The sequence below is a fragment of the Meles meles genome, chromosome 19 (genome assembly GCF_922984935.1).
Source record: "Meles meles chromosome 19, mMelMel3.1 paternal haplotype, whole genome shotgun sequence".
Lineage (NCBI taxonomy): Eukaryota > Metazoa > Chordata > Mammalia > Carnivora > Mustelidae > Meles > Meles meles.
The window spans coordinates 40135444-40160814 of record NC_060084.1 but is presented as its reverse complement, the minus strand read 5'-3'; the positions used below and the strand labels follow the sequence as shown (position 1 = coordinate 40160814).

At 45.2% G+C, this 25371-nt stretch overlaps 1 protein-coding gene, 1 non-coding gene and 1 pseudogene across 7 annotated transcripts in view; all 3 read right to left on the bottom strand.

Annotated features, from left to right (window-relative positions):
- Positions 1 to 9980, bottom strand: part of DPY19L3 (dpy-19 like C-mannosyltransferase 3) — a 70640-nt gene extending 60660 nt beyond the window's left edge. Inside the window, exons 1-3 of one of the 6 annotated variants that reach the window (XM_045987482.1) lie at positions 9673 to 9980; positions 7813 to 7954; positions 4480 to 4613 (exon numbers count right to left, since the gene is read on the bottom strand). In XM_045987482.1, the coding sequence (XP_045843438.1) occupies positions 4480 to 4613; positions 7813 to 7915 (237 nt within the window). In that variant the 5' untranslated portion in view covers positions 7916 to 7954; positions 9673 to 9980. Of the gene's footprint in view, positions 1 to 4479; positions 4614 to 7812; positions 7955 to 9066; positions 9182 to 9672 lie in introns of those variants that run through there. The other 5 variants (XM_045987481.1, XM_045987483.1, XM_045987478.1 and 2 more) reach the window with 5 other exon arrangements.
- Positions 5620 to 5726, bottom strand: LOC123931923. The gene has a single exon (XR_006816344.1). It is a non-coding gene; the product is annotated as a U6 spliceosomal RNA (small nuclear RNA).
- An 11508-nt stretch (positions 9981 to 21488) lies between the features above and the next one.
- LOC123930520 lies at positions 21489 to 24795 on the bottom strand (annotated as a pseudogene).
- Positions 24796 to 25371: the final 576 nt, after the last annotated feature.

Here is a 25371-nt window from a genome sequence, read left to right as displayed (position 1 = left end):
ATGTCTCTGATCGCTAATGGCTATCATTTTCATTGGTTTATTCACAGAAAATGTATACACATTTTAAAACTAAATAAAATGTAAAATTTAGTTCCTCAGCTGCAGTAGCCACATTTCAAGTGTTTAACAGCTACATTTGGCTAGTGGTTACTGCACTGAACAGTGCAGAAATAGATCATTTCCTTCACTGCAGAAAGTTTCTTGGATAGCACTGGGTTTACATAATCTAAGAGGAAAGATAAACCAAGTACCTATGCAGAGGTATCGTCAGGTTTGAGAAGTAGCTGAAACATCTGAGGACTCCTCTTATGATGGAGAGGAGGAAAATTCTGTGCTACAAGCTATTGCTTGAATAAAGAGAAAAAAATGCCACAAGACTGAACTCAATTGTATGTTTCAGGGGACGGGGGTGTTGGTGGAAAGAAACCTGTTAGATTCGAGGATGTTCCTGTTTTATAGCTGCTCCCAGATGGTATCGGAGGCACAGACAGAAACTAGCCTCGGGTCTCTTTCTCACTCTGAACACTCCTCAAACATTCTTGCCCACACATCTACAAGCTGGTAATATGAAAATGTCCATTTCCAACACAGATGGGTCTCCTGCCTCCAGATCCATGAATCCAGCTCCCTTTACTCCATCTCTCTCCTTGGACTGTTTCAAAAGTGACTCATAACGTATCCAAACAAGGATGTATCATTTGCTGTCTCGCTGTCCCCTGCAAAGAATTTGGCTGGCCTCTGTCCCCAGTTCTTGGGAGGTAGCCAGTAAATCCCCGAATTTCCCAAGTGAGAACAGTGTCTTTGTTCGTGGTGGGTTCCTCAGGATGACATCTGATACTCTGTTCTAAGGAGATGACTCAGGATGGGGGCTGACCAAGCCAGAAAGACCAGCTGTGCGATTAGAGGGTTGGGGCTTGGAGCCAGCTGATATTGGCCCAACCCCCAGGGAGGAGAGGGGGATTGGAGCTTGAATTCAACACTGTGGCCAAGGACTCCATCAATCATACCTACATAATGGAAGTCCAGTCAAAGCTCTGGACACAGGAGCTGAGGTAAGCCTCCTTGGTTGGCAAAACCCAACACATTATCACCTCTCAATGTGCCAGGAAGACAATGTGTCCTAACCTCACAGGGAAAGCACAATGGAAAACCTGAGTTTGGGATCCTTTTTCAATGAGTCTCTGCCTTTGGCTGGTTCTGATTTATATCCATCATAATAAAACTACAATCATAAGTGTAAGGCTCTCTTGAGTTCTGTGAGGCATTCTAGTGAATTACTGAACCTGAGGGGTATGGGTATCCCCAAATTAATAGTCTACTTGTGGGCAGAAGTGAGGGTAGTCTAAGGACCCCCAAACCTTTCGGTGGTGGGTGAAAGTGAGGGTCGTTTTGTGACAGACTCTGTGCCCTTTACTTGTCAAGTTCAGCTTGTAGGTAGGTGGTGACAGAAGTTCTTCTGCACTCCAGATCTGTTCCTCCCACAGGGTTCATTATCACAGTGAACGGCATACCCACCCGTCTATTCAGCTGCTAATGGCAGAAAGCATATGATCACCGATGATTCCTCCTTCTCAATCACCAACCACACAAATGAATCGCTACATCCTTTCTGAGTTCTTACTCTGCCCACTTCTCTCCAACAGGATCCGGTCTTTGCTTCTCTGGTTCCATTCTCCTCTTTGCTCATAAAATTCTGGCCCCATGTGCCTTCTCTCTGATACTCAACTTGACCACTTTCATCCTACCCGAGAGCCTTTTCACTTGTTGTTCCCTCTGCTTTTTTTTTTTAAATTTTTTATTTTTTTAAAGATTTTATTTATTTGACAGAGAGAGATCACAAGTAGGCAGAGAGGCAAGCAGAGAGTGAGAGGGAAGCAGGCTCCCTGCCGAGCAGAGAGCCCGATGCGGGACTCAATCCCAGGACCCTGAGATCATGACCTGAGCCGAAGGCAGTGGCCTAAACCACTGAGCCACCCAGGCGCCCCTGTTCCCTCTGCTTTTGACTGGTTCCTAGGATTTAAGTGTTGATGTAGGTCTTGTCTTCAAAATTGTCTGCTTTCCCTCCCTGTTTCATGTAGCCTCCCAATAACTATGTTACCACACTGTCTGGTTTCTCCTATAATACCATTTTTTGTTAGTTGCCTTTTTCCCCTCTCCCCATCAGAATTAGGTTCCACATCAGATTCAAAGGCTGTACTCTCAGGGCCTAGTTCCATGTCTGGCGCACAGAAAACATGCATTTATTGACATTCAGATAGTAATGAATCCACTGAATTGGATTTTCCTGGTGGTTTCCTCTCACTTTAGTGCTATCCTCCTCAAACCCACTCTCCATACTGTAGCCGGAGCCATCTTTCCCAAACAAGATGATGACATTGCTGTTCCTTCGTGACCTGGCCTCTGTTTACCATCCCAGTACATTCTCTCCCCATCTGCTCCCTAGCCAGGCTGAACTACTGCCAGCACCTGAGTGCTCTCAATGCTCTTCCCTCTCGAAGTTCCTGTACATGTCCCTTCCCTAGGACTTTTGTCCTTCCTGCCCAGTTTGTCTGGTTAACCTTCTCATCCTTCAGGTCTCCTTAACCATTACTTCCCTGACCTTCCCCAACTGGGACAGGCTACCCCTGCTCTGTGCTCCCACGATACTCTATCCTACCCCAACAACATACTGATTTTGGATGGGCTGTCATGGTCTGCCTAGTTGCCTATACCCTCAAGAGCGTAAACTCTCTGAAGGCAGGGGCCTGGTTTCAGTTGGCAGTATTGCTACAGCTGAGCACAGTGCTGGCTGGCATACCATAGGTGCTCAACACATACTTACAGAATTAACTTGTTACACTGGGGCATCTACTGGCCAATTCATTAGTCTTTGTTACTCTTGCCATGTTCCCCACTGTGTTTAGATGGGTGCTACCACAGAAGAGGTGCTCAATAAATACTAGGTAAAAGTGTAATGCCTTCTTTAACCTGGCGAGATTTCAGAGACAGATCAAGGGTGGTCAGGTTTCATAATGATGGGGGTGTATTTATTTAATGTTATTAGTAAGGCCACTTAAAAACTTTGAAGTGCTAAAATTATAATTTGAAAATAAGTTATGTGATCCCTTTCAGCAACTTGTCCCTACTACAGAGTTACTAGCACTTAACTTCAGCCATATGCCCACACAAGGATATTTCAGTCTTTATTCAAAATACTTGTGTGGATAAAAAAGTATTATATTGTGTAGTTCTAAGAAATCTACTTGTAAGCACTTCATTTTAAAGAAATAAAGGTGAGTAAAATGTTTCTTCATAAGAAAAACTCCCCACTGTCCCAGAAGGAGAATTATTTTTTATACCATGATAATTTGTATGATGGTATACACACATACACACTAAACCTATACAGTAATACGACAAGTTTTAAAAATAAACATACTAGAAGTTATTCCTATAAATTAAATTTGTCATTCAAAGTAAGTCTCCTTTGGAGACTCATTCCAACAATGGAATCAAAGCTCAAAATATTTTGGAAAGCTCTTTGAGAGCTGTTTTAGATTCTGCAGAGACTTTTTTGAATACTCAGACAGATGATAAATATTTGACCTTTTCAAAGTGAATTTTACCTTTACCAGCAACTAGTCATTAGAAGCCATAGTAAAAAAAGGTCAGAGAGCACAACATTTTGGATCAGAAACAAAGTATATTTAGATGAAAAACACTGTGCTCGCTTCGGCAGCACATACCCCAGAAACACACTGGCAACGTGTACACTTCCTTGCATAAGTGATACACTGCTTCTGAAAACAATGGCAAATTAAAAGACACTTAGAAATGTTAAAAAAGGGAAAAAAAGAGAACAAGGATTGGGGTTTAAGATGGCATAGACCCTCCAGAGAATGTGATGAAAATTACGGCTCCTTTCCTCAGAAAAATATGGGTTCCCCTGTCCTCTCACCACTGCACCTACACTTACAGAGGTATGAAACACTGAGGTCATCTATGGCCTTATGGTTTGGAGCACTGGCTTTTGATTTCTCGTTTTTTACTGTATCCAATAGAAAAAAAAAGTTGATACTGTGACCCGGTTTGTACATACATATATATATATAACAGATTTAATATTATATATATCTAGTAGTTACACAAATAACTCTCAGCCCTAGTGTATTTGTCATAATACTCTCTTGCATCTTTCTTTAACTAGGAGAATGTCACTCGTGATTTGACTGGGCCAATTTCACAATGTACAGGTTGAAAAACACTGGTTTTGAGTAACTGCTGTGTAACTGGAGAAAGTTAATGAAACTGAGAAAACTCACTGATGACAAAAACTCTGATGCCCTTTTAAACTAACGAAGTCTCTTTATGCTAGAGTCAAGCCTTTTAAGAGATTAGATTCTTTATGGCAAAGCTGCGTTATCTTGGCCACTCACGTACATGGTAAACTACTGGAGACACTGACGAGTAAATCACACAGGGGTCATAGGAACCTCATACCTTAATATTAGAAAACCACAAATCGTTCTCATGTAAAGTGGCCAGGTAGACAGACGTTAGAAGTCCGATGCAAAGGGCAATGGTTCCACCAACCGTGAATGACAGAAGCTTCCACAACCTTCTAGTGGTATAACCTTTTAGAAAAACAAAATGAACAGCGAAGTCAGTAAAGAATGCAGCATTGACTAGTTCTACTTCAGCCTAGCAGGTATACTAAGCTTCGCTGCCGAAGCTTCCCCTATTCCCAGCAGACACTTAGGTGTTCCTTTCTGTGATTCGGGAGACCTGTTTTCATACTTTATCACGGTCTTTACCTAACTCTATCTAACTGTTCACTTGTCCATTTTGCCAGACAGGGTGAGCTTTCAGAGGACAAGCACCTTACCTTATTCATCTTAATATCTAGGGTCTGTGTCTGGCATAGCTTAATAACTATAATTTACTTATGAAATTTGGAGGAGTAAATGGGTTACATGTCTAGGATATAAAAAGTCTTTGAGATGGCCTACAGATAATTTGTGGTTTATTCATTAAAAGCTACCAAAAACATTGACAACTTAAAATCCAAAAACCCATCAGGGGAGAAAAATCCATCACAGTTCAAGTTAGAGGACACATAAACTAGGAAAAAATATTTATAGCACATATAAGAAAGTTTAAGTAACCTTAATACGGGATGAACACTATCAGGATTTAAAAAATGAATATTTCAGTTGGAAACAGATTAAACATATGACTAGGCAAAGCACAAAAGAAAAAATGGCCAATAATAGACAAAAATATTCACATTCTTCAGTATTAAAGAAATGCAAATCAGGGCACCTGAGTGGCTCAGTCGGTTGAGCCTCTGATCTTCAGCTCAGGTTATAATCCTAGGGTTTGAGATTGAGCTGTGCACTGGGCTCTGTGCTGGCCCTTGAGCCCCCTTCTCTTTCCCCCTCTCCCTCTGCCCCCCTCACTCCTGGCCCACATTCTCTCTCTCTCTCTAAAAAAAAAAAAAAAAGAAAAGAAAGAAAGAAAGAAATTCAAATCAAAACGATAAGCTGTAACTTTTTAGATGCTGGCCAATTTGATAGCTTAAAAATGCTAACCCTGTTTTAATAAGGGTACAAAAGAGTATTTTTCTTTTCTTTTTTTTTTCCCAATACGGAACGCTTCACAAATTTGTGTGTCATCCTTGCGCCGAGGCCATGCTAATCTTCTCTGTATCGTTCCAATTTTAATATATGTCCTGCAGAAGCGAGCACCAAAAGAGTATTTTTCAAACATTGCTGGTGGAAGAGTAACTTGGTAACTCTCTGGAACGCAACAAAGCAATAACTAGTAAAAAAAAAAAAACAACTACCAAAATGAGCATACAATCTGACCAATAATTCGAAATCCAGGCATATATAATGTTTGTATACAAACAAATGTTCGGCCACAGTATATTTCTCATAGTTCTGTTTATCTAAGTAAAAAAAAGGTTAAAAACCATCTAAACACTCAACAAGGAATGAGTTAAATAAACTATGCTATGGCCACACAATGACTATGGTGGTAACATTTTAAACTACATTGACTGACTTAAGATATGTTCATAACATAAAAGAAGAAATGTAGCAAGTTACAAAAGAGCTAGGATCTCAATTTTGTAAAACCACATATGAATGCTTGCATTTATATCCCTGCAGAGACAGACAGCAAGATCAAATTTCAAGGGTGGTATTCTCAGGATCGATTTGTTTGTGGGAGGATTTTCTTTTTTCTTTTCTTTTCTCTTTTGCTTTTCTTTAGTTCTCAGGTTTTTTTTCCTGACACAAATAAATAAATACTGCTTCAGTAAAATGAAGAATCTCAAAATTATGTTTTATTTTATTTTTTTTAAAGATTTAATTTATTTATTTGACAGACAGAGATCACAAGTAAGCAGAGAGGCAGGCAGAGAGAAAGGAGGAAACAGGCTCCCTACTGAGCAGAGAGCCCAAAGTAGGGCTTGATCCCAGGACTCTGGGATCATGATCCGAGCCGAAGGCAGAGGCTTTAACCTACTGAGGCACCAAGGCGCCCCTCAAAATTATGTTTTAATATAAAAAAGAGAACTTGGGGCAGTTGGTTAAGCATCTGCCTTCAGCTCAGGTCATGATTCCAGAGTTCTGGGATCTAGACCCGAGTCCACTCCCTGCTTAGCAGGGGGCCTGCTTCTCTCTCTCCTCCCTGCTCATTCTTGCTCCCGTGCTCTCTCTCTGGCAAATAAATTGAAAAAAAAAATCTTTAAAAAATAAATAAAATAATAAACAAAAAAGCAAACTTGAAGTTACATTGTTTAAGTCTTAAGAAAGTATACTGCCTTATCCAAAATTGCTAATAGCTGAGTTGGATGGAATAACTTCTCGATATAGATTAATTTTATTTTATAAAACTGTTCCCCCAAATTACTTTACTAGTTCTGGCTGATAAGAATTAACATAGCTGCCATTAATGTAAATTCTGTCAGATATCCAAAATGGTTGACATGGAATTTTTCATGCTTATTTTTATTTATTTATTTATTTTAATTTTTAAAAATATTTTATTTATTTGACAGAGAGAAATCACAACTAGGCATAGAGGCAGGCAGAGAGAGAGGAGGAAGCAGGCTCCCCGCGGAGCAGAGAGCCCGATGTGGGGCTCGATCCCAGTCCTGGGATCATGACCTGAACCGAAGGCAGAGGCTTTAACCCACTGAGCCACCCAGGTGCCCCCATGCTTATTTTTAAAAACCCTGAGCATGCTTAGTTAAGAAAGCAAATATGGAGTCAGGAAGTTGGTAATTAATACCACTTGATGTACAGCTTAGCAAGAATCTTCAGCATTATATAAACAACTCACCCAATTTTGACCGTCCTCCCTCCCCAAACCAAAGGAGAAAATTTCAGGAATTCATATAAAGAATAAAAAGAAGTTTGATTCATTTTCAATACCTTCATGAAATGAGAAAGTCTCCCAAGGTAAGGCTGTGCAGAGTGAACAGCACACACAAACCAGAAAATTTAGAAACAGACTAAAATCTGAACCGTGGGGGAAAGCATTACTTTAGGAAGTCAAAGATTGGCAAAACCAGAACCTACTGAACAGAAAGCTGAGAAAAAATGGGTTCTAATCAGAGCTCTTTCACCTTTTATCTGATAATAACTATAAAGCTGGTATTATCAAAGTAGAATCAAATCATTTGTCGAACTAAAACATCAGGGTATTAGAACAAGTCTCCCCAACTGTCAGGTCTCACCAAATTCTTATTCTATTGGAGGGAGATATTTTAATATGCAGAAAATTAAAGCAATCCCAAATGGTGCTTTAATTTAAATCACCTACCAGATGGCAATTTATTTTCCAACTTCGCATTTGTTTCTTGTGCTGCATAATCCTCAGAAACTTCTGTGGTTTTCACTCCTTTTCTTTGCCTGATGGATATCATGGTGTCAAAGACTTACATGCATTGTTCTTCCAACCACTCCTACAAACAACAGAAAAGTAAACTGCCTGTCCGTATGCCAGTACTCTCTCCCCAACACACCCTGTGCTCATCTGTGCTTAAGTGACTTGAAGCCTTGTCCCTGGCCTAGCATGCCTTCCCACTTTCCCATCAAATCTTAACCAGCCTTCAAAGTTACTGTCACGACACAACACCAATATTTACTTAATACACGCTGTCAAGAGTTAAGAATACAGGTGGGCATCCCAGACCAGCCCCTGCCCTTCTTGCAAGAAGGCTTCCTGTCTGTGCCTGTGCCTGTGCCTGCTGCTGCTGCTGCTGCTGCTGCTTTCTCCTTCCTGAGCCACTGCAGTTACCTTGGCAATTGGTCACATAATTATGCAGTTTTAGATTATGTCCTACAGTTTCCTACCACGGGAGGAGGCATTCAGTAGTAAATTTGTTGAGAGCCGGATTCTGAAGAAGTGACATATTGTTTGGTCTCAGGTACCAGAATTTTAATATCAGTGTTCTTTAAAAACAATTCACACTGGAAGCTTTAGGAACACGCCTCAGTGGTGATGACAGCGGGGGTGTGCCAATCAGGGCAGCTGCTATCCCAGGGAGCAAAAGTGGGAGTAAAGGCAGGGTGCAGAAGCCTGGTTTGGAAGCAGCGAGTGGGAGGCGAGGGAGTGGTGGCAGTGAGTAAGCTGGCTACAGTCCTCCGGAACATCTTGCTTTCCTCCTCTGAATAATGAACAGCGTTTTACTAATTACTACGAAATATGACCAGGTGCCGGGCACCACTGTTTGGGCAGTTTACCAAATCCTAAAGGTAAACAACTTGCTTTATAGAAGGAACCAACCAACCAACCAAAATTATACAATTTATTCGTTCGTTCATTCATACCAAAAAAAAAAAAAAAAAAGTGAGACGCAAAAACAGTTAAGTACAAACAATGAAAATGGAGAACCTGAAGCAGCAGCGAGGGAGGAAAAAAGGAGTGTAGGCAGAAAGTCTGGGGTCCATGGGCTCGTTTCCCAGTCACTCTATCCTGGAATCATGCCCTTTCTAAGGGCTGGGGAAGGAGTTGTAAATATCCCAGAGCCGATACACTCTAACAAGTTAAGACAGACGGGCCACAAACACTTACTTGCCAACTCGGGGTCGGGCACCTGCGATAAGCGCACGAACTACGAAACAAAAGTTTCCCCACCAAGGAAAGGGAATGCCATCTCAAACACGCGAAGGGAGAGGGAAGCGACGCTTGCCCTCTACTCCGAAGGGCCAGCGCGCGGGGAGCGTCGCGGGCGCTGCAGGGCACCTCCCCCAGCTTCCCGCCGCACCCCAGCCCCACAGCACCGGGTGTCCTCAGCGGACGCCGAGGGGCCGGCCGCGCCCGCCCAAGTTCGGGGACTCGCTCCGGCTGGGCACCGTGGCACGGCCGCGGACTCCGGCACGGACCAGGCCCGCGCGGCCGGAGCGAGAAGTGGCCCGCGAACGCGGCCCCGCCCTCGGCAAACTTCCTCACTCCCGACCTGCCGCCCCCGGCCCCGCAGTTCGCGCGGACGAGCGGGCGCCCCCAGACGCCCCGCGGCCCGGGCCGCGCCCCCTGACTGCAGAGCGCGGCGGGACGGCCCGCGGGCTTCCGGTGGTCGTGGCGCATTCGGCGGGACGCCGGACTCCCCGCCGCCCGCCGCCGAAGCCTCGCGCCCGCGTGCCCCTCGCGCCGCCCGCGGCCCGACACGCAGTCACAGACCTGCGGCCTCAGCCGTCCTGGCGCGCGGCTCCGGGCGGGGAAGGAGGCCGGCCGGCCGGGGGGCGCCTAGGGCCGCGGGGGCGGGGCCGCACAACAACCCGCAACGCGTTGAGGGGACAGAGAGGACCGGGCAGCGGCCACCGGGACAGCGGCGGCGCTTTGCGCGACACCCGAGAAATGGGGAACCGGGGGGGCGTCCGCGGCCGCGAGGAAGGGGCGCGCCAGGGAGGCCGGGCCGCCGCGGCCGCACCCATAGGTCCCCGGAGCCGTCCGTCAGCGTGAGCCCCCGCCCCTACCCGGGGCGCCCCGCCCCGTCTCGTGAGCCGCCGGCCGGAAGGAAGCAGCGCATTTCCGCTCGCCGCTCCGACCCCGCCCCCGCGTCCTCACGGCACTGCGACCCGGGGTTGCCGACGTTGAGGCTCTGAGGTTGCTTTCGGCCCCACAGACTCCGGTCGGCCCCGGGGCAGAGCCAGAGGCAGCGGCTCAGGGAGAGGAGGAGCCCGGCTCCGAGGAAGGGTGGCCCCAGGGCTGAGAGTGGGGCGCGCCCTGGGGCCGCGGAAACCTCTTGCTGGCGCCCGTGGCCGCCTGTCCCCCACCCAGTGTTGGTGGGTGCGGGGGGCTCGGTAAGGGCCGGACAGACCGAAGCAGGGCGACCCTCCGAGCCTTTCCCTGCCTCCCGCGTCGGTGGGCCCGGTGCGCCCTCTCCGTGGGTCTCGGCCGCCCCCCTACCCCCGGTCTCGGCCGCCCCCCAGGCCCCGGTGGCCGCCGGCGTGTGCTGGGACCGCGTCTCTTGACTGCCTGTGAGACCGCCTGGAGATGCCTTCGCCTCGCCCTAGACTCCCCCCTAGTGTTGGGGTGGGGGCGGCGCGCTCGATCCTTAATTTCGCCTTCAAGGAAGGATATGCTTGCCTTGCTCTCCAAACGGGAGCGTAAGCCTTTTTTGAGGGCAGGTACTGTGCTTTTTCCTGGGTATCTTTCTTGTGGATCACCCCGCGAGGAGCGGTAGATGAAGCCTTTTCTCAGCAGATGCTCAAGCCACATGTTTAATTGATTTTTCTTAAGGAATGGTCTAGTCTTCCGGGTTCTCCACCTGTGAAAAGACTGTCCATCTGTCTCCTTCCACTACGAAATTACTTCATCCAGGAAGCCTTTCCTGGTCACCCCTGTTGGGTATTTTCTCCTCCCTGTGTCTGTTGCTTTTAATAACAAGCGCACGTTCTGTGCAAATGGATTGAGGTATCTGCTGGGTGGCTTGAATAAAAATTAGTGTCAGCTGTCTTTTCAGATGGCCTTTGTCATGTTTTAACTTGATTGTTGGTGTCTTTGATGTTACGGATTTGAGAGCAGGGCTTATATTTGTAATCCATCTCTTTCGTGTTTAGGTGCCTTACATAAAACACATTTGGGTGCTTAATAAATATATAAGGGAATTGAGTTCTCCTTAAATAAAATTTTTCCCTTTTTGTGCGTAGGGTTTTGTCTAAAACTGTGTCCCCCCGGGGAAGAATGTCTGTGGTGCAATGTACATCCCGAGTAAAGGAAGTAGTGCTTATTAGCAGCTGCTTGGTTTAATACCAGGAAATGGCTTTACCAGCAAGATAAAGCCTTGAGACCTGTAAAAAGTAGGCACCCACTGCTGAGAGTTAAGTCTTCAGAATGATGATACATCAGATAAGAAGGCGTCCTTCGCTGGGATACAGTAACCATGAGAGTGATGGATAGCAAGTAGTAGGCCCTGCCTTCCGTGAGCTCTGGTCGCAGACTGACTGCGGTGGTGCACAGGGATCTCTCTTGTTTGCACTGTTTTGAGATCCAAATGGATTTCGCCATGTTGTGGCCAGCAGTAGGTAAGCGGTGGTCCTCTAGAAGGGTGCAGTTCAGACTGTGGTCTTGGGGAACCCGTGGAATCACTATCACCATTGCCAGGGAGGTTGTTAGAAATGCAAATTAGATCCTATCCCAGACCTGCTGAATCATAATCTGTAGGGGTGAGGCCCAATAATCTGTTTTTAAGACCTTCGTGTGAGTCTGTGCTCAGTCAAATTGGAGAGCCACAACGGAGCCTTGCTATCCCAAATGTCTGTGGTCTGGGAGTACCAGTATCACCCGGGACTTTCTTAGAAACAGGATCTCAGGCCCTCTCCAACACCTACTGAGCCAGAATCTGTGTTTTCATATAATCCCCAAGTTATTTGTATGTACGTCACACTTTGAGAAGCACCACACCAGAAGTCATCAATGCTGTTTGCATCCTTCCCAGAAAGGGAGGAAGCTCTCTGTCTCTACGGTCTTTTTTTTAGTTGTTGTACAATGTTTGTTCAGTTTTAAATTGTTCAGCTTAGTAGTATGACCACTCTTGATCACCACTATCTTCGTGTCAGTAGCCTCTCCTGGTATTCTCCTGTCTACCTTTCTGGCCGCCTTGAAATTTTCAGTCTCTTGTAAACTCTTCCTTTTAAAAGCAACAGTTCTCTGTCTCACGGTTCCCAGTTTCCACGGATATCCTGATGGCTCATGAGCTTTTGTTTTGTTTTGTTTTGTTTTTTAATTTGTCAGAGAGAGAGAGAGAGCACGCGCAAGCACTGGCAGACAGAGCGGCAGGCAGAGGCACAGGGAGAAGCAGGCTCTCCACGGAGCAAGAGCCCGATGTGGGACTCGATCCCAGGACGCTGGGATCATGACCTGAGTCGGAGGCAGCCGCTTAACCAACTGAGCCACCCAGGTGTCCCAGCTCAGGAGTTTTTAATGCCCAGGCATAGCTCCTGACCTCCAGGTCCCATGTGTCCAGTGCCTATTCAACATTTCCATGTGTGCAAGCATCTCCAACCCAACTTGTTAAGAAAAGAAACTTTTTCTAACCCCCAAACCTGTTTTTCATCCTCTGTGCCTAATCACCTAATTGTTCTAGTCAAAACCCTAGGAGCCAAACTTGGTTTCTCCCCTATCATGTAATCCATATGTCTAAATACAGATTCCTTTAGACTTGACCCTAAATATCTCCGAACTTGCCTGACTTTTCTCCCCTTCTATTGCCAAATTACCATTTCCTTGTCAGGATCATTTTAATGGCCTCTCAGCTGATGGCTTAACCTCCATCCCTGCCCCATGGCCTTGTCTACTCAGTCCACCCTCCATGTAATAACCGGAGTGGTCTTACTAAAACAGAGCTCTGCTTGTGACTTAGTGGCTTTATATAAAAATCTCCTTAAACACGGTTAGAGTGATGGCCATGAATCAGTTTCCATTGACCTATCCAGCCTCATCTCTACTTCCTGTTTGTAAACTTAAAGGTTTTTGTGGGTGTCTCCTTGCACTCTCTTTGTCTGACTTCCCTGCTATTCAGTCTTTGAATTTCAGCTTCAATGATCCTTGCTGCCTGGTATTTATACCCTCGTAGACTCCCTTCGTACTGAACCATAGCTGTTCTGTGTGATCGATAGGGTATGGTGGAAATGACGTTGTAGGGCTTAAAAGACATCCCAATTTCAGCCTTAGCCTCTCTTGGATTGCTCACTTCAGGGCCCACAACCACCATGTTGCAAGGACACTCACACAGCCAGTGGAGAAGGCCACCTGCGCAGCAGCTGGCCTCTGGCCCAGCGCCAGCTTGGAGGGAGGCCAGCCAGCTCCAGGTCAGCCTTCAGATAACTTCAGCCTCATGAGAGATCCTGAGCTGGAAATGCCCATCTGTGCTACTCCCGAATACCTCACCAGAAGCAATAAGGATCATACATGTTTATTGCGTTTTTGAGTTTGGGGTAATTTTGTTACACAATGATATGTAATCAGTCCATTAGTATTCCTCGGTGTGGTTTTATTTAACTCTTCCCCTCCGATTGGACATTTAGGCTATTTCTAGCATTATCCTATTACAAGTAATGCTGTAGAGACTATCTTTATAGTTTTGTAATTCTTTAGGACATATTTCAGGAAACAGAATTGCTAGAAGTCATATTTTAAATGATGATAAACACTGGCAAACAACTTTCCAAAAAGGTTAACGATTCCGTTACTCTACACTTCCATGGATGTGTATCATAGTGCTGATTTCTTCATGCCGTTGCCAACAATGGATACTTTTAATCTTTGCCAATCTTGCGGGACAGATGAGGGATCACTTAAAATGCTCTGTGTGAGGCGGAGACAGTGGGGTCAGGGGTTTATTGACTGTTTGCGTTTCTTTTTCTAGGATTTGTCTTTTTTGTGTTCTTTGACGGTCATTGATTTAATGTTGACATGAAGGGATTATTCCCAGATTACGGATATCAGCCTTTAGTTTTATGCCCTGCAGATGTTTCCTCGTTCTCCAATGCCTGGCCAGGTGTCTCGCTACGTAGTAATTTTACATTTTTATGTTGTCAAATCTGTCACCTTTCCTTTATAGCTTCTGGGTTTTCCCATCATGCTTAGGAAAACTTCTCCCATTGCAAGATGGTAAAATTTTAAAAATACTTTCTTCTAATTTTTAGAAAGTGGCATCTTTTTAATACGGGGCGAGATGGGGATCTGACATAATTTCTTTCTAGCTGGTTGGTTGGCTGCTTTACCATTATTCTTAATCTGCTGCTTTGAATTACCTTGTCATGTCCTAATCCCGTATGTCTATGGCCTGTTTGTTAACTCACTTCACTTATGTTTAAGTGACTTAAAAAAGGAACTCTGTCGAACAGTTCAACATATTTGGAACTACTGTTTCTTTATAGAAAGCTTTGATACTTGTGAGAACAAGCGCCCCTTTATTATACTTCTTTTAAACATGTCTTGGTAAGTTTTTCGTATTTACTCGCTCAGATGAACTTTATAATCATTTACCATTTTTTTCTTTCCTTTTTTTTTTTTTTTTGACTTGTTCATTTTTTTCCCCCCTTCCAAATTTTTATTTAAATTCTAGTTAACGTATAGTGTAATATTGGTTTCAGGAGTAGAATTGAGTGATTTATCACTTCCATACAATGCCCAGTGCTCATCGTAAGTCTCTTTCTTAATACCCATCACCTACTTAGCCCATCTCCCCACCCCCTTCCCCTCCAGCAACCCTCAAGTTTGTTCTCTATAGTTAAGAGTCTGTTTTCTGGTTTGTGTGTGTTTCTCTCTTTTTTTTCTATCTCCTGTGTTTATCTGTTTTTTAAAAATTCTACCTATGAGTGAAGTCATGTGGTATTTGTCTTTCTTTGACTTATTTCACTAAGCATAATACCGTCTAGATCCAGCCACGTTGTTGCAAATGGCAAGATTTCATTATTTTTGATGACTGAGTGTTATTTTAGTGTGTGTGTGTGTGTGTGTGTGTGTGTGTGTGTGTATCACATCTTCTTTATCCATTCATCAGTCAGTGGACACTTGGGCCCCTTCTATAATTTGGCTCTTGTTATGCTGCTGTAAATATCACAGTGTATGTATCTCTTTGAATCTGTATTTTTGTATCCTTTGGCTAATTACCTAGCATTGCAATCACTGGATCACAGGGTAGCTCTATTTTTAACTTCTTGAGGAACCTCCATACTGTTTTCCACAGGGACTGCACCAGTTTGCATTCCTACCAACATGTAAGAGGGTTCCCCTTTCTCCGCATCCTCACCAACACCTGTCATTTCCTGACTTGTTAATTCTAACCATTCTGACTGGTGGGGGGGTGGTGTCTCACTGTGGTTTTGATTTGTATTTCCCTGATGATGAGTGATGTTGAGCATCTTTTCATGTGCCTGTTGGCCATCTGGATGTCTTTTTTGGGAAAATCTCTGTTCATGTCTTCTGCCCATTTCTTAACTGGATTATTTGTTTTTCTTTCTTTTAAAAAAATGTAAAGATTTTGTATATTTATTTGTCAGAGAGAGAGAGATGTGAGCAAGCACAAGCAGGGGGAGCAGCAGACAGAGGGAGAGGCAGACTCCTTGTTGAGCAAGGAGCCAGATGTGGGACTTGATCCTAGGACTCCAGGATCATGACCTGAGCTGAAGGCAGATGCTTAACCAACTGAACCACCCAGGCGCCCCTGCATTATTTGTTTTTTTGGATGTTGAGTTTGATAAGTTCTTCCTAGATTTTGGAAGTATGAAGTCAGATACTGGAAGTACCCTTTATCAGATATGTCATTTGCAAATACTTCTCCCATTCCATAGGCCCCCTTTTAGTTTTTGTTGATTGTCTCCTTTGCTTTGGGGAAGCTTCTTATCTTGATGAAGTTCCAATAGTTCATTTTTGCTTTTGTTTCCCTTGCCTCGGGCAGCATGTCTAGTAAGAAGTTACTATGGCCAAAGTCAGAGAGGTGGCTGCCTGTATTCTCAGATTTTGATGGTTTCCTGTGTCATATTTAGGTCTTTTATCCCTTTTGAGTTTATTTTTGTGTATAGTGAATGAGAGCAGCCCAGTTGCTTTTTTTTTTCTTTTTAAAAAGATTTTATTTATTTATTTGACAGAGAGAGAGATCACAAGCAGACAGGCAGAGCAGCGAGAGAGGGGAAGCAGGCTCCCTGCTGAGCAGAGAGCCCGATGCGGGACTTGACCCCAGGACCCTGAGATCATGACCTGAGCCGAAGGCAGAGGCTTATTAACCCACTGAGCCACCCAGGCACCCCAAGAACAGCCCAGTTTCATTCTGCACGTGGCTGTCCAGTTTTCCCAGCACCATTTGTTGCAGAGACTTATCTTTTCTTCCCCTGGACATTCTTTCCTGCTTTGTCAAAGATTAGTTGACCATAGAGTTGTGAGTCCATTATTCTGTTCCATTGGTCTCTGTGTCTGTTTTTATGCCAGTACCATACTATCTTGATGACGACAGCTTTGTAATAGAGCTGAAGTCCTGAATCATGATGCCTCCAGCTTTGCTTTTCTTATTCAGAATTGCTTTGGCTATTCTGGGTATTTTGTAGTTCCACACAAATTTCAGGATTGTTTGTTCTGTCAAAAACACGGCTGGTATTTTGGTAGGGATTGTATTAAATGTGTAGATTGCTTTGGGTAGCATAGACGAAAATTTTAACAGTGTTTGTTCTTCCAATCCATGAGCATGGAATGTTTTTCCATTCCTTTGGGTCCTCTTCCATTTCTTTCTTTCTTTTTTTTTTTTTTTTTTTTTTAAGATTTTATTTATTAGGGCACCTGGGTGGCTCAGTGGGTTAAGCCTCTGCCTTCGGCTCAGGTCGTGATCCCAGGGTCCTGGGATCGAGCCCCACATCAGGCTCTCTGCTCGGCGGGGGGCCTGCTTCCTCCTTTCTCTCTCTGCCTACCTGTGATCTCTCTCTCTCTCTCTCTGTCAAATAAATTTAAAAAAAAAAAGCTGCTCTTTAAAGATTTTATTTATTTATTTGACAGAGAGAGATCACAAGTAGACAGAGAGGCAGGCAGAGAGAGAGGGGAAAGCAGGCTCCCTGCCAAGTAGAGAGCCCGATGCGGGACTCGATCCCAGGACCCTGAGATCATGACCTGAGCCAAAGGCAGCGGCTTAACCCACTGAGCCACCCAGGCGCCCTCCTCTTCCATTTCTTTCATGTTCTGTAGTTTTCAGAGTACAGCTCTTTTACCTCTTTGGTTCGGTTTATTCCTAGTATCTTCCTGGTCTGGGTGTGGTTGTACTTGGGAACAGTCCCTTGGTTTCTTCTTCTGCTGCTTCCTTACCGGTTTTTTACCAATTTTCAACAAAGAATCCATGGAGGTTTTTACTGGCATCGTATAAAATGCATAGAAATGTTTGGACGAAGTGAGATCTTTCTGATGCTGGGTATACTTTTATAGGAACGTGTATTCAGGTGAGGACAGTTTGGCCAACCACCTGTGTTCTTCTAACCATGCTTTCATCCAATTCCTGTTTTTCTACAAGGGTTGACTTTTCAGGTGTCTTGATAAAAGAGCAGACTTTTTGCTCTCAGACCTTTTATCGGATAAAAATTACAGACACATACATATATTTAGCTAACGTAAATATAAATGAAAATCCTAGTATTTTCTGCCTGCATGCCAGTGGATTGTTCTATACATTCCTTGTGTAAGACCCACACACGAGACTGTGGCGATGGGCTGTGCCTGAAGCCTTCCTGTGGGCCCGGCGCAGTGTGCTTCCTTTTAGGGAAGCTGTGCCGAGTCCAAGGGAACGCTTCCCCACTGCTTACAAATCATTACAGAGCTGCACAGAATTGACCTTACACTCAAGGCCTTCCCTCCTTTAAGACATTTGTCAACAGAGGGGCGCCTGGGTGGCTAGGTTGGTTAAGCCTCTGACTCTTGATTTCGGCTCAGGTTGTGATCTCAGGGTCATGGGATCAAGCCCCAGGACAGGTGCCTTGCTGGACCTGGAACCTGCTTATGATTCTCTCTTCTTTCCCTCTGCCTCCACTCCCCACCCCTGCTATGCACTCTTAGGGCACTCTTTCTATCTCTAAAAAAAAAAAAAAAAAAAAAAAAAAGGTTATTTGTCAGTATATGTTTCCTTCCCTGTGAAATTCTTTAGAAAAGCATTATGAAATATTGTTAGTATTGATTTTTTTTTTCTCCCTTTGATCAACTTTGTACTAACTAGATTTGTAGTGGTTTAAACAGTGAAATTCAGGGGCACCTGACTGGCTCAGTTGGTAGAGCATGGGACTCTTGATCTCGGGGTTGTGAGTTCAAGCCCCATGTTGGATATGGAGCCTCCCTAAAATAAAAAATAAAATAGAGAAACTCACAGGCAGATCAGCATTGGTGCACAATTACTGACTTTTTTTTTTTTTAAGATTTTATTTATTTATTTGACAGAGAGATCACAAGTAGGCAGAGAGGCAGGCGGGGTAGGGGGGCGGTGAAGCAGGCTCCCCGCTGAACAGAGACCCCAATGCAGGGCTTGATCCCAGGCTCCTGAGACCATGACCTGAGCCAAAGGCAGAGGCTTAACCCACTGAGCCACCCAGGCGCCCACAATTACTGACTCTTAATGTTAACAGTGCTTCAGCATTTACCAATTTTGTTTCATTATCCTTCTTCATACCTGCTACTCCTACCTCTCCTTGTCTCTTCTTCCCACCTACACCTTCTTTTTCCATTTCCATGGTTAGAAGAGCTGTTGTACTTCCGTATTTCAAATGAGGACATGAATAGTCAAGTTATTCAATTAAAGCAGATGGTGGTTCTTTATCATACAAGCTTTTTGCCAAATGTGACGATTCCTCGATGTTGGCTGTTCTGGTCCACAAACCAGTGGCCCTGGCTGGCCTTCCCAGTTTGTTCCTTTGGACTGCTCAGATGTCACTCCCTGCAACAGGCATAACACAACAGGTGTCTGAACTCCTAGAAGTACACATTTCCTACCAACGGATGCCAAAGTGTATTGTCTGGCTTGGGAGTTTTTCCGTAGGAAGAAGTAGGACTTTGAGCCAGAAATATATATGTTTCTAACACTCTCAAACTAAGTTATTTTATCCTGCCTTCCATTATGGCTAATCTAGCGTGGGGCTGGGTTTTTCACTAACGCTAAGTGTTCCTCTGCAGCCCTCCTGAGTCCACCCATGAATGTCAGTCAGCCAACCGGAGGGACTCCTTCTGTGGAAAATTCGCAGGTATGGCCGCAGCTCTCCAGGCCTGCCAGCCAGGGCTCACCGGACCCCAGCAGCCATGTGGAGTGTGTACTGGGTGAATTCAGCACTTTAGGGATCCCCGCACGGTGGGGGAGCAGATGCAGCCACCTTGGAGAGGTTTTTACTCAAAATCTCTTGAAGACCTTTTGAATTTTCAGTCTGGATACCAGAAAACCGCTTGCAGTGGTATCCTACTCTCCCGGCAATGATCACCAACCAGGTCATTTATCTAGAAGTCTGGCTGAGGATTCAGTATTCATCAGGGTACGGCTTAGCTGGCCGAAGCCACACCTCAAAAACAGTGGCTTCCGGAAGACGTTTATTTCTGTCATGGAGGCAGCCCAGCTTCACAGTCTCAGGACTCTGCTCTCCCCAGGATGTCACACTCGTTCCTATAGTCAGCTCTTCACCATGGTCACAAAACAGACAGCAGGAAACCGAAGGGAAGGGGAAGGAGCTCAACTTGGTACTTTCATGTCGCTTCTGCTCATACCCCATTAGCCTTCCTTTGGTCACGCAGCCTTGCCTAAACTGGAAGGAAGATTGGGAAGCCGGCTAGCCACGTGCGCCCTTCTAGAAACCCTCCCGCCATGGGAGAGAGCGGGTGTTGGGGAGCACGTGGGAGCGTCTGCCGCAGCTCACACGGGAAGTACTTTCTTCCGAGGGGCGAGGTTGGACTGTGCTGTTTCATTAGTCTCGTCTCTGCCGATCACAAACTCAGGGAGCACCAGCAGTACAGAATCCCTTTCTACAGTAGAGTGTGGGAATGGCTCACAACCATGAAACAGAGCCAGAGTATTTCACAGTTGACGTGTATTTTGAAGGGTCCCAACTCAATCCAAAACATTATTGAACTAGCTACTAACTGAGGATTCCCTAGCTGTCAGTCCACCCCACCAACAACCCCAGCTTTTTGGAAATGCGTACATTTCTATTTTTTTTTTAACTGGAAATTTAATTTTATTGGGATAGGTTTTACCAGAAGATCTCACTGGGGGGCATTTAGAAAGTTTTAATTAGTTAAAAAATTACTTTAAAAATTAGATGTTTGTTGGGGCACCTGGGTGGCTCAGTGGGTTAAAGCCTCTGCCTTTGGCTCAGGTCATGGTCCCAGGGTCCTGGGATCGAGGCCCACATCGGGCTCTCTGCTTGCAGTGAGCCTGCTTCCTCCTCTCTCTGCCTGCCTCTCTGCCTACTTGTGATCTCTGTCAAATAAATAAATAAAATCTTTTTAAAAAATTAGATGTTAAGTATTTGAGTAAATCAGTTGAAAGGTGCTATAGCTTACTGTATAGGTAAGATTTGGTGTCTTGGAATTTCAAACACAAACCCCAAGGTATGGGTGTAGCTAGAATGTCATTCTGCATTTCTACTTACACAAAACTAGTGTCACTGTTTTAAGGTTTTAATTGGAAGTCATGCCCTTTGTGTCTCACTTCTATACATACCCTTTTGTTTTCTTTTTTTTTTTTAAAGATTTTATTTATTTATTTGACAGAGATCACAAACAGGCAGAGAGGCAGGCAGAGAGAGAGGGGAAAGGAGGCTCCCTGCCGAGCAGAGAGCCCGATGTGGGGCTCGATCCCAGGACCCTGAGATCATGACCCCAGCTGAAGGCAGAGGCTTTAACCCACTGAGCCACCCAGGCGCCCCTCTAAGGTATAACTCATACCTGGAAATCTGGCTTGTTAAGCTTTTCTTTTTTATTCTCAAGAGCAAGTTGCACCAACAAGTAACGGTTAAACACAAGTGCCGTTTGGTTTCCTTTCTGCCACTTCCGGTCATTTTCCCACCAATCACGGTTCCACTTGGAGCAAGGACTGCTGTGCCCTGGGCCCTGAGGACTGTCCCCCAGGGGAAGAGGCTGTGCTGCAGAATCAGGACTGCCTGGTGTTGCAGTCCGCAGCTGGAGCCGCACGGTGAGGTGCTGGGACACTGGCTTACGTCTGAGACAGGACAGTTCTCATCAACGCCAAGGACTTCCGTCCCCCAGACGGTCCAGTGCATGGACGCGCTCCCATGCTTAGCGGCTGATTGTGCAGAGCGCCCGCGATCCTGAGTGTGATCCGCTCTCCTCAGGCTGAAGCATTGCCGACCCTGCCAGCTCACCGCTCCTCGAGGGAAAGGACCAGTCTCTGGTCCTTCAGGGCACTTTACGGGTGTGAGAAAAAGATGGTACGAACTTAACGTGACAACAACAGAGTAATGTTCTAGCACTTTCTCTTGGCCTTTTATTTTGGGGGGAGGGAGCAAATTAAAAAAAATTTTTTTTTAAACAAATCCTGCGATGCTGCCAGCCCTGGACGTACTTCTGGGCCACAAGTCTGCACACTCCTTTGCGGCTGGTTCTGTATTGGCAGAATCTTTCATTTTGCCTTCATTACTAGGACCGTCGTGTTATCCTCACAAGAGAGCAACACACCATCTTTTCTCCGGTTGACTTTTGTTGTCCAGTCCCCCACTGCTGGATGTCCCTTTCTTCTGAGCTCTGGTTTGCCTTTCCCACTGTGGCCACCACCATGTCACCCCCACCAGCAGCAGGACATCTGCTCAGCGGTCCCTCCATCCCCTTCCCAGAGACAATGTACAGATGTGGGGCCCCTGTGTTGTCAGCACAGCTGATAAAGGCTCCCACCAGAACACCCAGGGAAATCGGGAATTTCGCCCCAGAGACCCACCATGTCCTCGCTTCGACACCGAATGCTGGGATGACTATTATCTTCTTAGATGCGACGTGTCTACAATATTCTAGGTACTGAGAAATAGGTTTACCTTTTTTGGTATCGGTTAAGGGATGGGATATTTTGAGTATCCTTCCCCAAAACACAAGCCAGCATGGTTCTTAGGTTCGTTTCTAAGGTTGTAACAAGAGTCCTTGCCACCAGCATTTATAAGGCCAAGTTTAATCTCCAACCCCCTCACAGTTAACGCGCCAAATGAAACCACCACCGTCGAGCTCCTAGATGGCCAGGCCCTCTCGTCGCCTGGTCACTAACCTTCTCAACTGCCCTGCGAGCTCTGAGTAGGACCCTGTGTTCTACTGATGAAGAAACAGGGGCCCGAGAAAGGTGGAATGCCTTGCTCAAGGTCCCATGGCTGGGAAGCCAGTTCTATCCCGAGCTGTGTCAGGACTTGACCAAGTGTTTTATGGACAGTTTCATTTGACCCACGGGACTCTGTGAGGTCAGTATCAGACTGGCGGCCTGACATTTCAGAAAACGGAAGAAAGAGCCGAACTTCTAAGAGATTGTCCAGCGAGGCCGTGTTCCAAACCGGGGAGGCGGCACGCCCCCCCCCCCCCCACCCGCTGGTGTGTGGCTCTGGTGGGCCGTCGCCCCGACCTTCCTCCCCGGTTTCAGACGGGAAGATGGTGACTGCTTTCCCACGGGGAGGAGTCACACTTAGTTTTTTTCCTGCTATTTCGAAGTTTAGTTTTAAACATTGTCGGGCTGTATGGCTGCTTCATCAGCATTTGCTCACCAGGATACCAGGCGGCTCCAGCTGGGCACAGGTTCTGAAGAGGCTTATTTTAGATTTTTTGACCTATACGGTGATACTCCGCATGGACTCCAGTATCAGCCTTCGAGAAAGACACCACCTCACCAACTGTGTTCTGCTTCACCCTGGGGAAGGCCTGAAACAACGAAGGTAACCTTGAAACTACTGGTTTACTTAATTATTCTGGCAGGACTGTTTTTTTTTTTTGGTACCATGTTAGCTATAGAAGATCAGACATAAATACAGCTTAAGATTCGAACCACGGCCTGCTGTACTTTTTCTCAAGCCTGAAATAGGATTTTCTAACACCTTTTGTGGTTGGAAATGCTGAATTTAAATAGGACTGCAGATATAAACAAAAAGAGCAAGATGTGGATTGATGTGCCTATTTCAGTAGAGTGCAGCCACATTATTTCTGAAATACAGATACAAAAATTGACAAACTGACAAGTGGGAAATACAGAAATCTGGAGATGTGCACTGCAGTGACAATAGGCCTTTAAATAACGCTATTAGGTACTAATAAAAGACCTGAGAAACGAGTAACTTATGTTGTCGAGGGTCTCTCCAGGTCACAGTTTTTAAGAATAATAAAAACCCCATTTCATCATTATTCATACCAGTGGCAATGACACGGATAAGTTTTCATTTTTCTTTTTAACAAAGGATAAAGCTGAGAAATCAGAAAGATGAGGTAACTAGGTGAGTCTGAGCTCGTGGACGAGGATTCATTTTCTTCCGATTTGTGGAAGTCAGACTCCATCTACCGAACGCGCAATGTCCTTTCCAAACAAGGACCCAGGTACCTCAGTATTACCGTGGAAGTCCCTGGCTTACGTTCAGTTTTGCTACGTGTTACGCAATGGTGCCTTCACTATCTGGTTGAAGTGACAAATTGGTGTGAATGTGGTTGAGTTAGGAAGCCAAAAGACAGCAACATTTGATAATTTAGTTACGACATGGTAAGAATTTATATTAGGTACCTAAAATCAAACTCTTTAATTCAAAGGAAGATCTACTATCATCTACTTTTGTAAGGCAAACAAGTGAAATGGTGATTACCCGTTACTGGAAAAAATACTCAAGGAGACAAGAAAAACTGAATAGGTCAGAATCTTATACTTAGGGTTCATGTAGGAAAATGCAGAGCCACAACATGAGGTCCAGTCCCCAGTGCAATACACAGACTGAGTCTTGCTGTGCAGGTGGGACTCTGGAAATCGATCAAGAACCTTACTTACAGTCATTTGGATTTTAAGCTATAAACCCAAACACACTACCTAAGCAAGCCTGTCCTATGGCATCAATTAGAAACCTTTCTAGGAACCTACAGGGCTGAAAATGTCCATTTTACATTTTGGCGGCTGACATGGAAGACATCTAGGAAGGAAAGGTCTCTTCACTCTGCCAGTTAGGAAAACAGACCGACATTAAAGCCGGCCACAACCTCCCTGAATGTGGCATTAGACTCAGACAAGCAATTCTCCAACGCCAAGAGGCACATCAAACACTCTTTTCTCTGGATCCTGGATTCCTTTGTCAGCTGTCGGCAGGGTGAGGGGCTCAGCTCCTGCGGTTACCCGGTTACCAGGCGCAGTGGTCAGCCGTGCTGGTGGAACAGCCAGGCCGGCTGAAGCGCCCAGGCTGCCGAGAGGGTGAAGCCCGCGGCGGACGGGCAACGTTGTCAGGCCGTTGGGAGAAAACAAGGCAGGACTTTTTATAGCAGCATTATTTAGTTTCTTATTTAATCGTGCACTGTTATTTTAAACAAATTGTGTGTGGCTTTAAATAGCAGAGATGATGAAATAGGTTAAAGTCATAAATTATGGATAAGGGCTGTGGAAGAACAGGAAGACTTTATAAAAATTACAGAGGGAGAAATAATAATGATTTAGCTAGAAAACAGTGCTATAAAAAGCTTTCTCTATAAAAAGCTTTTTTTTTTTTTTTCCCCCTTTTTTTCCTTCTGGTAGTTTTAAAGCACGGGTCATACCATTGTTCCAGCTCAGAGGTCAGCCAACTTTTTCTCTGAAACTATTTACTGGCCGACAAATGGTACGTATTTGGGCTTGTGGGCCATACGGTCTCTGTCTCAACTCCTTCACACCCCTGTTGGACCTTGAAAATAGTCATGTGCCATGTGGAAACCAACAGGTATGGCTTTACTCTAGTCACAAACACAAGTGGCAGGCCAGAACAGAAGCCAGAGTGTAGTTTGGTCCAACAGACCAGCACCAACAGGAAAATGATGTCGGCCACATGTGTACTTTAAATCTTCTGATAGCTACATTAGGTAAGATCAGGTAAAATTAATAGTCTATTTTATTTAAACCCAAGTATCATTTCAACATGTGCTATAAAGCTATTAGTAACACTTTCTGGGTGGCTCAGTTGTTAAGCGTCTGCCTTTGGCTCAGGTCATGATCCCAGAATCCTGGGATCCAGTCCCACATCGGGCTCCCTGCTCTGCAGGAAGCCTGCTTCTCTCTCTCCCACTGCTCCTACTTCTGTTCCCTCTCTAGTTGTGTCTCTGCCAAATAAGTAAATAAAATCTTAAAAAAAACAAACACCACTTTACCTTTTTTGTACTAAGTTTTCAAAACTGTGTACTGTACACTCACAGTGCACTTGTCAGGTCTCAGCTGCTTGAAAGCCA